This window comes from Mercurialis annua, linkage group LG1-X, assembly GCF_937616625.2.
Source record: "Mercurialis annua linkage group LG1-X, ddMerAnnu1.2, whole genome shotgun sequence".
NCBI lineage: Eukaryota > Viridiplantae > Streptophyta > Magnoliopsida > Malpighiales > Euphorbiaceae > Mercurialis > Mercurialis annua.
In genome coordinates, this window is record NC_065570.1 from 42,565,687 (window position 1) to 42,581,211 (window position 15,525).

The 15,525-nt window shown below is 33.1% G+C and overlaps 1 protein-coding gene across 1 annotated transcript; it reads left to right on the forward strand.

Moving 5' to 3' along the window:
* Positions 1-3,292: 3,292 nt before the first annotated feature.
* Positions 3,293-4,930, forward strand: LOC126670140 (uncharacterized). Its single transcript, XM_050363811.1, has 5 exons — positions 3,293-3,665; positions 3,779-4,125; positions 4,339-4,516; positions 4,651-4,743; positions 4,833-4,930. Exons 1-5 carry the CDS (start codon positions 3,293-3,295, stop codon positions 4,928-4,930), a joined length of 1,089 nt encoding a protein of 362 aa, XP_050219768.1.
* Positions 4,931-15,525: the final 10,595 nt, after the last annotated feature.

Here is a 15,525-nt window from a genome sequence, read left to right on the forward strand (position 1 = left end):
TTTAACATATCCCTATCGACATTGGTGGTAAAAGAATTTAAAGAATACGGTAGCATCGGAGGAAGTAAGATATATGGTGGACCTAGTACGAGGTATGGTTAAAACTAAAGTTAAAGAAAGAAAGAGGAGTTACCTGGAAAACATGAGGAAGAAGAAAGCCAAAAGAAAACAAAACAGTCGAAGGTAATCGAGAAGAAGATAATGCAATCAAGAATGAAGAGCTAAAAAAATAAAAGAAGAAATGAAGGAAAGATATATTTAAAAGAAGACTCTATAAAACCGCCCAGCGGTTACCAATTGGAAACGTGGCACACGTCGAGGAGCAAGGCTTTTAATAAATTTTGAAATTCAAAAGAGGAAAGCGGAAAGACAACGGGCGCCAACAAGAAAAAAACAAAGAAATAAAGTGGGCCGAGCCCAAAGAAAACTCGCTAAAAAGAGAGAGAGAGAGAGACAAGATAAAAAGGTCATAGACGTAATCCACGGAAACAACAAAATAAACATAAATGCTTGATAGAAATAATTTTGTTGGGAGGAAATAATGATGGATACAACAACAAAGTAATACGCAAGACCCGCATGAATGGCGTTGGTCACAGACTCAGAGACTAACCCAATAAGTCCCTGACCCAGTATGCAGTGACAACCACATAAACATCTAGAAGATCAGGTAGTGTTATTTTCCCGTGAAATCAGAGATAAGGAAGGATTTTAACTAATCTCAACAAGAAGATGAACTCGAATCAGTAACAAAATTTACACTACAACACAATAACTATCAATTATATATTAATGGACCTAGGTCTGGTAAAGGAGACTTTTACTCATATTCACCTTTTCTACTGTCACTATCAAGATTTCATTCAATATTTGACTTAGGCATCGGAGGGTGTTCGAGCCAAACTCTGGCTCGAATCCTTCTAACCTGTTTTATCTGGACACGTTGGAATTGAGCATAGAGAACCATCATCAAAACCATCAAATCTCATTTTGGCAATTTACCCCAATAACTTGTAAGCTAATTGTTTCCTCAATTAACATTGTCCCCTCAACTTGCAAGTTAATTTGCTAAAATGGGAATAATTAATCATAATTACCAAGTTCATGACTGATTTGCCTACAAAGTTAATTTATATGTTAATTGCCTATTACTTACAAGTTGAGAGGGCAATCTAATAATAAATGTTTAATTTCTGAATAACATCAACTAAAATAATATATAATTTTTTAATATTTAATCCTCAGGGGCCTAATCTCTTTTTATTTATCTATCTAATAAAAGTTAGCCTTGTCCAGAAAAATAGCTAGGAACCAAATTTAGGGGGAGTTAAAATAGAAAACATTTCATATAATATATAAAATTTAAATTTATTGAAAATAAAAGAACTGATATGTAATAATTATCTAAATAATATGAAAATATTAAAAAATTATTTAAAAAATGTGCATCTTTTAAAAAATAAGAGGGGCAAGTCCCCCTCTTAGCCAGCACTTGGCTACGTCAGTGATTTGATCGTGAATTTAATTCCTTTTATAAACACTCCCCTCTCCAATTATATAAAAGAAAGATTTTATCCTATTTGATATGGAATCATTAAGGAACATTACATCTACATTTAAGGAAAATTTTGACAATACAAACTTATAGTACCTTAAATTTCCTGTTAATAGGTTGCGGTGTTGGGTTGTCCTTTTTACACAAATTCAAAGTTTCTTCAACCACATTAAAAATGGAAAAAGATATGTAAATAACTCTCATATGTATAGTAAAATACAAACTAACAGTTTACTTACATTAAAGTTTAGTTAAACTGATAATAATAATTTTTTCTAATGTGTTCCTTAAATTAACATAATATAGAAAATGAGTGAGTTCCTTTCTTTAATTTAATTTTTCTTCATTCAGTTTATTTTAGTTATTATAAATTATAATGAATTAAAAAAATATTGATTTTCTAGCAATACTAAAATACTACCACCGAATATATAAATATTATACAATGAATTCTAAATTTGACAGATTTTTGTGTTCGGCGAGCTGGTCGTGTTTATTTCCGGAGGCGGGAGTGTGAAATTTACAGTCCTCGTTATCTGTCCATTTACCTATTTTACTCAGATTATCTCCTAGGTTTTCAGGGCATTATAGACATGTGTTTAGGCTCAACAATTCATGGTTAGAAAATAAGCAGTGTAAGGAAGTGGTAGCTGATGTTTGGTGGTAATCTGCAGGTGTAAATTTAATTAATAGGTTTTATTCCAACAGGTCTGCATTGGAGGATTGGGGCAAGGTTGTGGGGCTGAGTCTTAAAAAGAGAATTGATCAGAAGAAAAAGGAGATGGCTCGGTTTCATCGTAGACAAGATGAAAGTGGTAGGTCGAGTACTGTAAAGCTTCGGAGGAACTTCACATTCCGCTAGCGGAGGAAGAAAAATACCTGAAGCAGAGATCTAAAATTTTCTGGCTTCAAAATGGTGATTCGAACACTCGTTTTTTCCATAATTTTGCTTCGTCAAAGAGGAGTCAGAACAGAATTGGTAAATTAAAAGATAGCTCTAGGGAGTAGAAATTTGCTAGAAATGAGATCAATAATATTATTGTTAGTCATTTCTATGACTTGTTCTCAGATTCTGATCATTATTCGAGTGATTTTGTGGAAGTGCATGCCTGCATTAGTGAAGAGGATAACTTGGCTTTGAGCAGGCCGATTATGGAAAATGATGTTAGAAACGCTATCTTTTCTATGCACAATGATAAGTCTCCAGGCCCTGATGGTTTTAACCCGGCTTTTTATAAATGTTATTGGGACCTTGTTGGTGTGGATGGGGTGCGTATTTGTTAGGAATTCTTTAGTACAGGATTGTTTTGTGATGGTCTGTGCGATACGGCAATTGTGCTTATTCCTAAAATTAAGAATCCTGAAACTGTGGGGGATTTGAGACCCATCTCTTTGTGTAATGTTGCTTATAAAGTGATTGCTAAAGTACTAGCGAATAAAATGAAAAAATATATACCCAAACTCATATCAGAAAATCAAAGTGCCTTTGTGGAGAATAGGCACATAACAGATAATTTTTTAATAGCTTATGAGATTGGGCATTACTTGAGACAGAAAAAGAGAGGGAATAATGGGGTTGCAGCGCTTAAAATTGACATGAGTAAGGCTTATGATAGAGTCTGATGGGATTTTATTCAAGATATGATGGTGTGACTCGGGTTCAGTAATAGATGGGTTGAGTTAGTTATGGCTTGTGTGACCTCCGTGAGATATACGAGTATATGAGATAATTTTGATATGGAGCCGATTGTTCCGAGTAGAGGCTTAAGGAAAGGGGATCCCTTATCTCCTTATTTATTCATTATATGTGCTGAGGGTCTTACTAGTTTGTTTCTAGAAGGCGAGAGAAGGAATAACATTCACGGTGTTGCTATTTACAAAAACGCCCCGTCTATAAGTCATCTATTTTTTGCAGACGATTGTTATCTTTTCTTTCGGGCGAATATGGAGGAGATGTTGGTGGTAAAAGATATTCTTGAGAGGTATGATATGGCCTCGGGGCAGCGAGTAAATTTGAACAAGTCGAACATTATAATCAATAAAAACGTTCCTGAGATGGTGGGGTTGACTATTGCTAGTCTGATGAGTGTTAATGTTGTTGTGGATCAAGGTAAATATCTTGGTTTGCCTTATTTAATTGGGTGAAATAAGAGATAAATTTTTCAATTTATAGATAGATTTGGCATAGAGTTAAATGGTGGAATGCGAAATTTCTATCTCGAGAGGGTAAAGAGGTTCTTATTAAGTCTGTCGTACAATCCCTTCCTAATTACACTATGAATGTTTTTTTGATTCTGGTGGGTTTGTGTGATGAGTTAGAACGAGTGATGAATTCGTTTTGGTGGGGGCAATATCAAGAAAAGAAGAAAGGGATTAATTGGGCGAGTTGGGATCGATTGTGTAAACCAAAGAAGTATGGAGGTTTGGGTTTCAAAAAGATTAGGGATTTCAACATTGCTATGTTAGGTAAACAAGCATGGAGAATGATAGCCTTGAAAGATAATCTCATGGTGAAGGTGTTTAAGGCTATATATTTTCCTAATTCTTCTTTTTTGGAAGCTAAGTTGGGGGTGAATCCAAGCTATGTTTAGCGTGGTATTCTTTTATTCCAACCTGTAATGAAAGAAGGAGCTCGGGTGAGAATAGGGAATGGGATGAATTCCCGACTTTGGAAAGATCCTTGGGTCGTGGGAGCTGCGGATGGTTTGATTTTTCACTCAATTCCAGAGGAGTTAGGGGAGGCTAGAGTAAATTAGCTCATGGTTGTTGATTCAAACGTTTAGGATGTAGCGTTAATCAGAGATATTTTTTCGCCCCAAGTCGCTGATTCGGTATTGAGTGTCCCTTTGAGTATGCGCAATATGGATTATACCTGGTTATGGAAAGCTGAAGTTGGAGGTAATTTTTCAGTTAAATCTTGCTATAGAAGTTTAAGAGGCGAGGAAAGGGGTTTAGTAGATGGTATTTGGAAGTTGGTGTGGAGCATACATATCCCCATGCACGTACGTAACTTTCTCTAGCGGTCGTGTTCTAATTTTCTTCCTGCCTGTGATAATCTGGATACTAGTAAAAAATTATTAATGCTTCTTGTTTAGTGTGTGGTGGTGCGGATGAGTCGATCCTCCATCTGCTAGCTGAGTTGAAAGTTGGTTTGATTGCTCCGGAGATTGCTTCTCAGCTTTTGGGTGGTTATCGGCGGTGGTAATGGAGGAGGCATGTCTTGTGATTATGATATTGTGGCATTTGTGGAACCATCAAAATCGTGTGGTATGGGCAGGTAAGAGGTCATCAGCGGTGGAAGTATTGAATTCAGCCGGCGCTCAGCTTCTGGCTTGGCAAGCAGCGAGACTGAAGATTCAAGATGTTCCGATCTAGCTGTTGGGCAAGGGTAATGGAGCAGTGAGCTGGTTCAAACCAGCTTTGGGTGCATGGAAAATTAATGTTGATGCTAGACGTAATCTCGATGGCTCTTCAACTGGATTAGGCTGTTTAGTGAGGGATAATGGTGGTGTCATAATTCGAGCTAGATAAGTAAATGTCTTGGGTAACTTTGATTGAAGAACCGCTGAAATTATGGGGATCCGTGAAGCGCTGAGTTGGCTTAAGGCGGCAGTGTGTGACAGTAGAATCTGATGCTTTGGAGGTGATTTTGGATATCCGTAATCCTGTTAGAGCGGAGTTTGATCCTTTAATTATGGATTGTGTGGAGTTAGCGAAACAGTTTTCTAGTTTAAATTTTGTTTATGTAAGACGATCTGCGAATCAGGCTGCGCATGTTATAGCGCGTTATGCCCGTTCCATGTCAGGTCATCAGGAGTGATTTAGCCAATTTTCTGAATTCCTTACAACTGTTATCGCTTCCGATTTGATCTAATAATATATTTAAGTATTCTCGTCAAAAAAATTAAGAGTACTATTTTTTATATTCATATACATGCTATGTTACAGAATATGTTTTTAAAATTTTCTTTTTGATCTTTTATATTTTAGGACCGGTTTAATTTTGCGTTAAGCAGTAGAAGAGCCACCTGAGAAGCAAATGGGGCAATTTCCCCTCTTAATTTACAAAACAAATGATTATCAAATAAATTTTTCATTTTTTTACATATTACATAAAATATGTCACACTTTGCCCTTTTTAGTTTAATAAATTTTAGTTTACATAAAATTTAATAAAAGTATTACATTTTTCCCTCCTTAACTAAAATTCCTGGCTACGACACTGGCGTAAAGAATGTCACATAATATTGCATAATATATATAATTATCTTATATCAGGTCTTATATTAAGGTAGTAATACTATAATCTATATATATAGTTTAAAAATGAACCCAAAACATTGTACATTGAACAATGTTTTTGGGTTCAGTTACTATTCTGCCCCCTCACTGTTACAATAACCTCAATAATATTAATACGCCAAACGGATATTTTTTTACCTCTCTTGGTAAATTCCAGTTGCCTCTGAATTAAAAGGACACATCTGTTCATTTAATTACACAAAACCCAACAATATATTTAGCTATTAATGTTACAAAAATCATTTATATTAATTCAACTTGATTGGTATGTTAAATGCCCCTCTAAGATTTCCTGCCACCTACTCTTATAACCTTCATATCATTCCAGCTGGCACCTAGGTGGCATATTCCTGTGTAACCTGCATTTATACATATCTCATCACATTCTTTACTTTAAAATTAAAGCTAATTTTTATTTAAAAATAATCTATCTTTAAAGATACTTGGTGTCCAAATTTAAAAAGATAAGATAATATTAAATTTAATGTTTAAGTTTAAAAAGATAAGATAATACCAGCTGTTAATAGGACTGACAAATGTTTTAATTATGTGGTAAACAATCCGAGTCAAGGTTTCTTTATGAACATACTGACACGTATTTAAAACCCCGTTGGATACTAGGACATATGTTTAGGATGTGTCATTATCTTTGAAAACGTGTCATTACCTTTAAATACCTGCAAAATGCTTACTCATCAATTGCATTACATATATATACACCTCTGTTGATTAAAAAAATATTTTACAAACTTCTTCAAAAAGGTGGCTTTGCAGCTTTAATAGAACAAAAAGGTATCTCTGCACCTTTAGTAGAAAATATACAAACTTTATCAAAATGTTTCTTTTTAACTTTAGTATGATAATTTCTTTTCCAGACGTCATTATCAAGGTAAACAATCTCATTGTGTTGAATTTATTTGTACAATTACTCATGTTATCTTTTTCTTTTTTAGATGATTCCCATCAATATCTCAAATGATATCATGTTGACTTGCATGCTCAAACAACTAAATTTATGTGATCATTAATACAAGCCCATGGAGACACCAATTCCACATCTTTCCCAAGCTACGGAGGTATATTCTTACGTTGATGAAGATGCGGGATTGGTTAACGATGAAATTTCTGATTTAAGTGGTGAAGGGCCAGACCAAGCTAATGAAATGGCTGCACTTGCTGCAATAGAATCTCTCAAACATCACTATCATGTTGAAATTTTTTATTATAATAAATCAAAAGTAGATGAACTTCAAGATGAAGTTGACAGGTTCAATTAGGCGGGTAATTTTAGTGGAAAAATAAAGCTGCTATTGAAGTACAGAAGAATGAAAAGAAGGTTCAAGAAGTTAGGCAAAACTTTGTTGGAGATCAATAATCTTGCTGGAAAAGCCATGCTGAAGGGAAAGGATCATGGGTAATGATTTTAAAGTTTAGTTAATAGCTATATGGAATGTTTTTTTTTTTGGAAAAAAAGTGACAAAATATTAGTTACTTTAGTTATATGAATCTTCAGTTGAAGAACTTGATGGCTGTTGTAATTATTTTTTTGATAAGCAAGATTTAGCAGTGTACGTCTACTTATATTAGTTGGTGTTGATAACTGGATTGTGGTTCTAAACTAATGTTGCTCATGTTTATATAAATAAAATTCAACTTTTATGTAATTCTTTTTCAGAGTTTTACATTTTTTATATATTGTTTGATCTCCGGTGTAGTTTTAAATTGGTTGGCTTGCTAATATACACTTATTAGATGCATTGAACTGTACAAATATTTTTCCTTTTCTGTTTTAAATTTGGTTTATCCAGAATTATGATGTTGAATTTATTTTATTTTGTTTTTGACTGGTGATTATAAGATTTTAAAGAAATTTGGCACTGTTTTTCTATTTTCGTTTGGTGGTTTCTCCTAATGTTCAGGCTGATATTCTTTTTATTTTGTATTTTGTTCCTTTTCTTTTTAGTTTGTTCATGTGGTAATGTATTAAGATTGTTGGATCCATTAGTTTCTATTTTACAACATTATCTTCTTCTTTCTATATACCATTGGGTCAGAATGTTTATTTTAGAGAAATGGTTCTTTATGTCTATGTTAGATTTGTTTAACGGGTTTTCTTTGTGGTGTTTGTCTCATTTATTGTTCTTGGCTACTCTGGAGTTTTATCTTTGGTGAGTTTCCATTTGTTGTTGTTTCAATTGGGAATTCAAATTTTGTCTTAATTTGTTAGTTTAGCTACAGTAAATTATATGATGCAGGTCAACGATGTTGAAGAACACAATGCATGCTTTGATGAGCTTCTGACAGAAAGCTTGCTTCATAATTCAAAGGAGAGCAGAGAGATCACTAAGGAATCTTATTAAAAGTTGAGGTCAAGGGTGAAACAAAGTAGCACTGTAGTAATGACATGGAGTTTACAAAACCTCTATCTCATGTTTATTAACCTTAAAGCAAAATTTTCTTTTATTATTGGAAGGGAGGGTGTAAAATTTAAATTAATTTACATATAATAATGTGATGCAGGAATATTAATAAATTTTATGTAAGTTTCATTTAAATAAAGGTGTAAAATAGCCTGCAAGTGACTAAAGATCGGCCCCTAATGTGTAGCTAATTAATTTGTGACAATATATTTGCTACAATTGATAGAAAATATAATGCAAATAAACAATTTTAAAAACTGCAAATATTTTGATAGAAATAAGTCAATAAGTGATCCAAACGAACATATTCTTTAACTTATATATTCTTTACAATCAATTAATTACCGTCATAGCTAATCTCAAATGTTTGGATAGAATTTCAATTTAAAATAGTTTGCATAAATAAACAATTTTGTATTAAAAATAGATACCAAATTTTGTTGTAAATTTGGACACCGGATAAAGTTTTGATTTAAAATAATTTTAGTAAATATACAGTATTGGTAATAAATATAATACCAAACTTGGACATCAAGTTTAGGATAAAATTTTGATTTAAAATAATTTCGGTGAATATATAATTTTGGTAATAAATATAATACCAAACTTGGAGACCAAATTTAAAATAATTTCAATGAATATACAATTTTGATAATAAATGTAATACTAAACTTGGACACTAAGTTTAGGATAAAATTTTGATTTAAAATAATTTCAGTGAATATACAATTTTGGTAATAAATAATTAAATATAATACCAAACTTGGACACCAAATTTGAGATAAAATTTTGATTGAAAATAATTTTAATAAATATGTAATTTTACTAATAAAAATAAAAACCAAGTTTATTATAAACTTAGTGTTCAAGTTTAGGATTAAATTTTAATTCAAAATAATTTTAATAAATATGTAATCTTAATAATAATAAAAATTGCCAAGTTTATTGTAAACTAGGACTCAAGATTCAGTTTTTTTTTAGTAATAGATTGTTATTATTAGTATTAATCCAGTTGTTATCAATACTTGCAGCCCAAGATTTATACTTTCTCTATTTGCGGAACTTATAAATAATTTTGACTTTACAACCGTGTTCGCCCGAAGCATCGCGAGGGTCCCGTACTAGTTTTATATAGAATTGAGTTACAATTTACGATTTTTTTTTATACAATAGATTGTCAGCTATCTTGATGTAATTCTCACAAATTTAAAATATAGCCCCATTATAGTTTACCTTACTTGCAAATTCTCATAAAGTTATGATAAATTGTACTTTTCATATGTTTAATAAAAGTATAATATAGTGGCCCAAGTTTTCAATAAGGAACAAGAGCTTGGAATTTCAATTTATTTTTGTTTATGGTTTTTCATTTCCAATTGTGTTATGCAATTGAACTTTTATTTTTTAAAAATTGAAAATAGAACCAAATTTCTTTTTAGATATTTCAAATTGAATCTAATGGAATTGATTTTTTTACATAAGTTGAACCTTTTTATTATTAAAATGAAGTCAAATTAAAAAATTTATTTTGTTATAACTTTAGGTTATTTTTTTAATATAAATCCAGTTTTGCAAACCCTCATTTGAGTGATTTTAACTTAGACTATTTAGAGTAGAGAAGGCAAACAACTATATTGAAAAAGTAAATAGAATATAGTGTATTGATTAATTTTATCTTTGATTATCTCCCCCTCCTTGCTTTATTCACTTTACTAATGGAACAAAAAAAATGGAAATATTGTTTATGTTAAGAGAAAATTACTTTAAGACTCTCCACATATACCAAAATTACATTTTGTGCCACAACCCAAATTATTAAGTCGAGACCGATGCTACGGAATGGGAGTGGTAGTTCTGAAACCCGTAGCAAGCATAAAACAATTTAAACTTTTTCGCAAATATCAATCACATAACGATCATACAGACGGAAGCAAATACATAAACATATATACATATATATACACTAGTCAATCGATCAAACATATGGGCCTATAACTTCTATACCACGTACGTACTAGCGCCACGATACTATATACATACTAGTGAATCTAGGTCATGTCATAGGTAACTGGTACTGTGGAAAAAAACTACAACTGGCGTAGCCTACAAAAGATATAAACAAAGACAACAAATATATACAACAAACAAAATACACTGCTATCAAGGCCACGACTCTGTCAACCTACTGCAGCTCTACGAAAGTCAGGAACTATACATGCAACTGGAAACTTCCGGACCCAAAAAGGTGGACTCTAGTCAAGTCCAGATTTTAAGCACCTGAAATTGTTAAACACAATGGATCAGCCTGTGCTGTGTGAGATTACATATTACTAACGGTATGATAAAAATAACATTGCATTTAAAGATAAAACTTACATACAATTATACAATATAAGCCAAATATTTGATCCGATCGAAACCCTAATCTTATAACAATCCTAAACTAGGTATTTCCTAGTATGAACAAAAGATAGTAATTTCTCAATTCCTGTTCGTAAGTTTCCGGGATAGTTCAACCGAGTTTTAACCTTTATCAGGTGGTACAGTCCGGGATAGTTCAACCGAGTATTACCAGTACCACTACTCAATCTAAACGATCGATAAGTGGGTGACGGGATAGTTCGACAGAGTTACAACCTTGTGTCTAACACAAATAAGTTAGTCTAATTCTATTTAAGACATACCCGACACTGGTGATCACACAGCCTATTGACACCCAATAGGTAGCTTGTTCCCTCGAATCGTACACCAAATTCTCATACATAAAAATAATCAATCAAACGATATAATCAAATCATATAATATGCGATGCAGTTGATAATACTATCTATAATATATCAAATAGCTTTTACGAATAATACGCAAATATAAAATGTAACTCACATGGACCGCTATTCAATCTACTAAGTTATCGATACGATAATAAGCCCTTGCTAATCCAAATACGTCGATCTTATAGCTTGCTGATATGTCTGCTACATATTCAAATCAATTACACGTTTAGTAAGTAGACGTGAACTTCGCATATCCAAAACATAACCCCAAGTTACAAACTTAGGTTATTTCTATTTGATCCTTGATCATACTCTTATACTTGGTTAATACCATTTGTGGTATTCAACTAATCGATTATCAATTGTTCGTCAATTAAATCCCGAAGCCTTAACCTTAAACGTATAATTCTATATCCAATTTCATGATTTTTTTGGAGTCCAAGGAGTGGTTTCGAGCTAGGGTACGTCGTCTCGGGCCTCGCCACATCGTGCCCGGCTAAAAGTTGGTTGGGCACGGTGTGCGCTGCCTTCTCACGACGTGACAAGGTTGTCTCACCTCCTGAGACTGAAAAGCTAATCTCATGTAGTGAGACATCTTCAAGCTTGTCTCATGTTGTGAGACAGCTTCAAACTTGTCTCACGTCGTAAGACATCAGTCTCACGACATAAGACATCAGTCTCACGTCGTAAGACATCAGACTCACGTCTCCGACCATCGAAAACACCTCCGAATGACCGCGACATGCTAACACTTCAATTTAACACCAAACCCAACTTGAATACCATCAAAAACGACTATAACAACGTGATTCTGGCGTGATTCGATCACACACAACACAACTCAAAACAACCCTATTATCATCAAAATCTTAAGCTAAGAACACATCCTTACCTTATTTTGATGCTTGGGGAAGATAGACGATTGAATTCCAGAGAGATCGATTTAATGAACGCGCGATTCCGTCAAGAAAAGATCAAACCCTAGCCATCGCCAACTTTTGCTTCAATATGCTATCGGATGCTTCTTTTATCTTTGAATTCATATGATTCATATGAATTGGTTTATATATTATGGCTAATTGACATCTTTAACCCTTCATTTCTTTATTTCAAACCATTTCTCTTATGACTTTCTATTTTAACCAAACGATCAATTACTCACTTTAACTCAAATACATTCGTATTATTTATACCCAAATAAATAATACTAATCCAAAAATTAATATTTTCCGTCAATAATCTTTTAAATTTGCAATTCTCGAGAATTAATATATTATATGTACCAATTTGGGACCTAAACTTTATTTTTAATAACTTTTCTTATTGTTTCCTTTAGTCCCAATTCCATTCTTTTAATTAAGTTATAATACCAAACTTTCTGTATTAGAATTCTCAAAACCGACCTACTCGGGTCTTGTCTTAATATATAGCTTTGACAATCTTCATCCTATTAGCTCGAGTCATTGAAAAAGAGACAAATTGCCTACTTTGGCAACATCGAAAGTACGGGGTATTACATTCTTCCCCTTTTATAAAAATTCATCCTCGAATTTTCATATAACTCCTTATCTTTTTATAACTTTATCCTTATTCACTTTATGACACTAGTTGGCACGTAGCATCATCGTTCCACTTCTTATACTTTGCATCATAATGACTTGGAATCGACATTTGACGAATCTCCTTATGAAGTTTGTTTCTTCTTTCTTGTATTTAATCGCCTCTTTGAAGGGTTGAGTTTATCATCTTACTCTTAACAAATTGATTCTTAATCCTTTATGGTGTAAATAGCACTTAGACTTAGCGATTTGATACCAATTTGCAACCATTGCTGGCTTGTCAATCTATTCTCTTTACGGTACCTCAATTCTGTTACTATCTTTAAAATTCTACATATTGTGATTATGTACGTGTAGTCTCTGTCATTCGATCATTGACTGAGTGTTTACTTCACTATTGTCACACACACTTGAATTACATTTCAAGATTAGAAGTTCATCATCATTGTTGAATGATTGAGTCTTCGCCTCTGTCATCATTGATTGGGCTTACTCGATTGTCGTTCAATTCTTAACGATCCTTTCAATATTAGCAACTATACTTTATTATCCATTGCTGGTATAGTTACTGTCATAACGCTCGCGTCTTAGATGAAATGCTAGTTGCAATCTTTTACATCAATAATTGATCATCTTTGTCCTTGATGATCTATGGTTGTACTTCTGTCTATTTGTCTTTTGTAATAAATCTTTTTCTTCATGTATAGATGTCTTCGAATCTTTATTCTTATCAACTTCAGTCGAATCTCAATCATCGTTACTTACTCACTTGATTTCTTTAATTACATCTAAGTAGAGTGCTCATAGAGCAACCAACTTTCTATAGGACGTTGTACTCGTCCTTCTTTATCTCTGGACTATAATGGTCACATACTTTACACATCGATCATGTCTGGAGTCTACTTCGTCTATTTCCGAATCACTTTCAATTTCTACCTCACATAGTACAACTGCTATTTTCTTAGCGTTATACTAACCAAATTCTTATTTAGTAACCCTTTGGTTTAGCGGCCAACTTATATCACAAACCTAATGAATACCTTCATTTGAACAGATTGAATGTGATATAATCCACATCCTTTACTTTCTTCAAATTTTTGTTTCTTTCATCTATCAACAGTTGTAGCGAGCCTCTCGTCAATTTATCGGTCAAGAATAGTTCACTACTATCCTTGAGTTTTTCATTCCATTTCAACTTTAACTATCCGCTTCTTATATCTCGCTATGAAATCACGTTCAAAGCTTTAGTTGATAAATCCGTCAATTCTTCACTGATTCATCCATTGCCATGCTTAAGTCGTTCTACGGTTGACGACTTAAACTAGTTCTAATTACACCCTTCCCGCATATTCCTTAACGCATGAGTAATTGTAACTATCCATTTTACAATTCTCTATCCGTCATTTAGCTTATCTTTACTTGAATATCATCCTCGCTTCTTGCATAAAGTTGATCTCTTATTTTATCATTACTCATTAAGAATCATTCCTTTCTTGCATTCTTGTACAATCTTCGATTTCATTCTTTGTAATATTGCTAATTGTATGCGTCCCTCGAACCATAACTATATTCTATCTATCTTAAGGTGAGGAAAATATCATTATTTCCTTTCACTTATAACACCTTTCGTTTTCATCATGCTTATAGCATGATCGTACTTCGCTTCTCGAACAACTTTCTTCGTAGCAGTATCCTTACTTACTCCTTATATGGCTTCACTATTAGGTTTAATCTACCCCTTTTCGTCGCAATCATTATGAAATACGTCTTGTCCTAGACAATCATGAAAAACTTGGTACTGTTTTCCTTATTACATCTCGTCCATTCGTTAATTGCTTGCTCCTTCTATCGATTTACCCTATTATCATTCTCTTTACATATAATGTCATCTTCTTTCTCCTTTTCATTCTTCTTCTTCGTGCTTTCCTTTGATATCTCTTTTTATTAGCATCCCGTTTTGTCCATTCCTCCTTGTTGTTCTTTGGGAGAAAAGTCCATATTACTCTTCTCGATTCTTAGGTTATTTCATATCTCGTAACATATCCACTATCTTCATTCTCATATTCCTCTGACACCTCGACTATTGATGTAAATCTTACACTTTTATCACATTTTCTTTTAAATTGCTTTCGCCAATTGTCCGTATATCGTTGGGTCCCCCTCTTTCGCTATCTTCGTCCTTCGTGTCTTTGTTTGGTTAGTTATGGTTATTGTGCATCGTACGCATCCTTCTCACACGTATATATCTTGGCTAACCTTCCATAGTCCTTATCCAAAACATAATTTTCATCCTCTTCTTTGGCCCTTTCGGGTTATACGCGTTGCTACTCATCGTCTTCTGTTCACATCCAAATTTGCCAACAGTATCTTATCCTTATTTCGTCAACCCCATAAGCATCTCGTTATTAATATGGCCTAATCCTTTTATTGGGGTTCATTTTACGATTTTTAATCTTACTTATCGACAATCTTTTATTATTTGTCACAGAGTCTTACGTCCGAGTTAACTCACAAAACAAATACGAATTTGAAAATCTTTTGGATGACCAGCTTTCCAATCCTTTCTTCAATTTGGATACTTTGTTTTTAAATCGTTTGAAATCGTTAGTACAATTGTAGCTCAGAGTGATGACACCTCTCATCACTAAAGAGTTGCTCGATAAAATCATGTTTTTTTCAATATTTATACAAGTATGATGCATGATCTATATTTTGAAACTCATTCTTTTGTAGAAATTATATACACAATAATACTTGTATGCATTGCTAAAGTGATTATGACATGCCATATGCGATGTCTGAGCACAATTGCATTGTTAAAATCATAAGGTTTTCATATCTTTTGCAAACCGTAAGTCCCTTCAGACTACACCCTGTACGACAATTAAATAGCTTTTCTTATTAATTATTGAAGT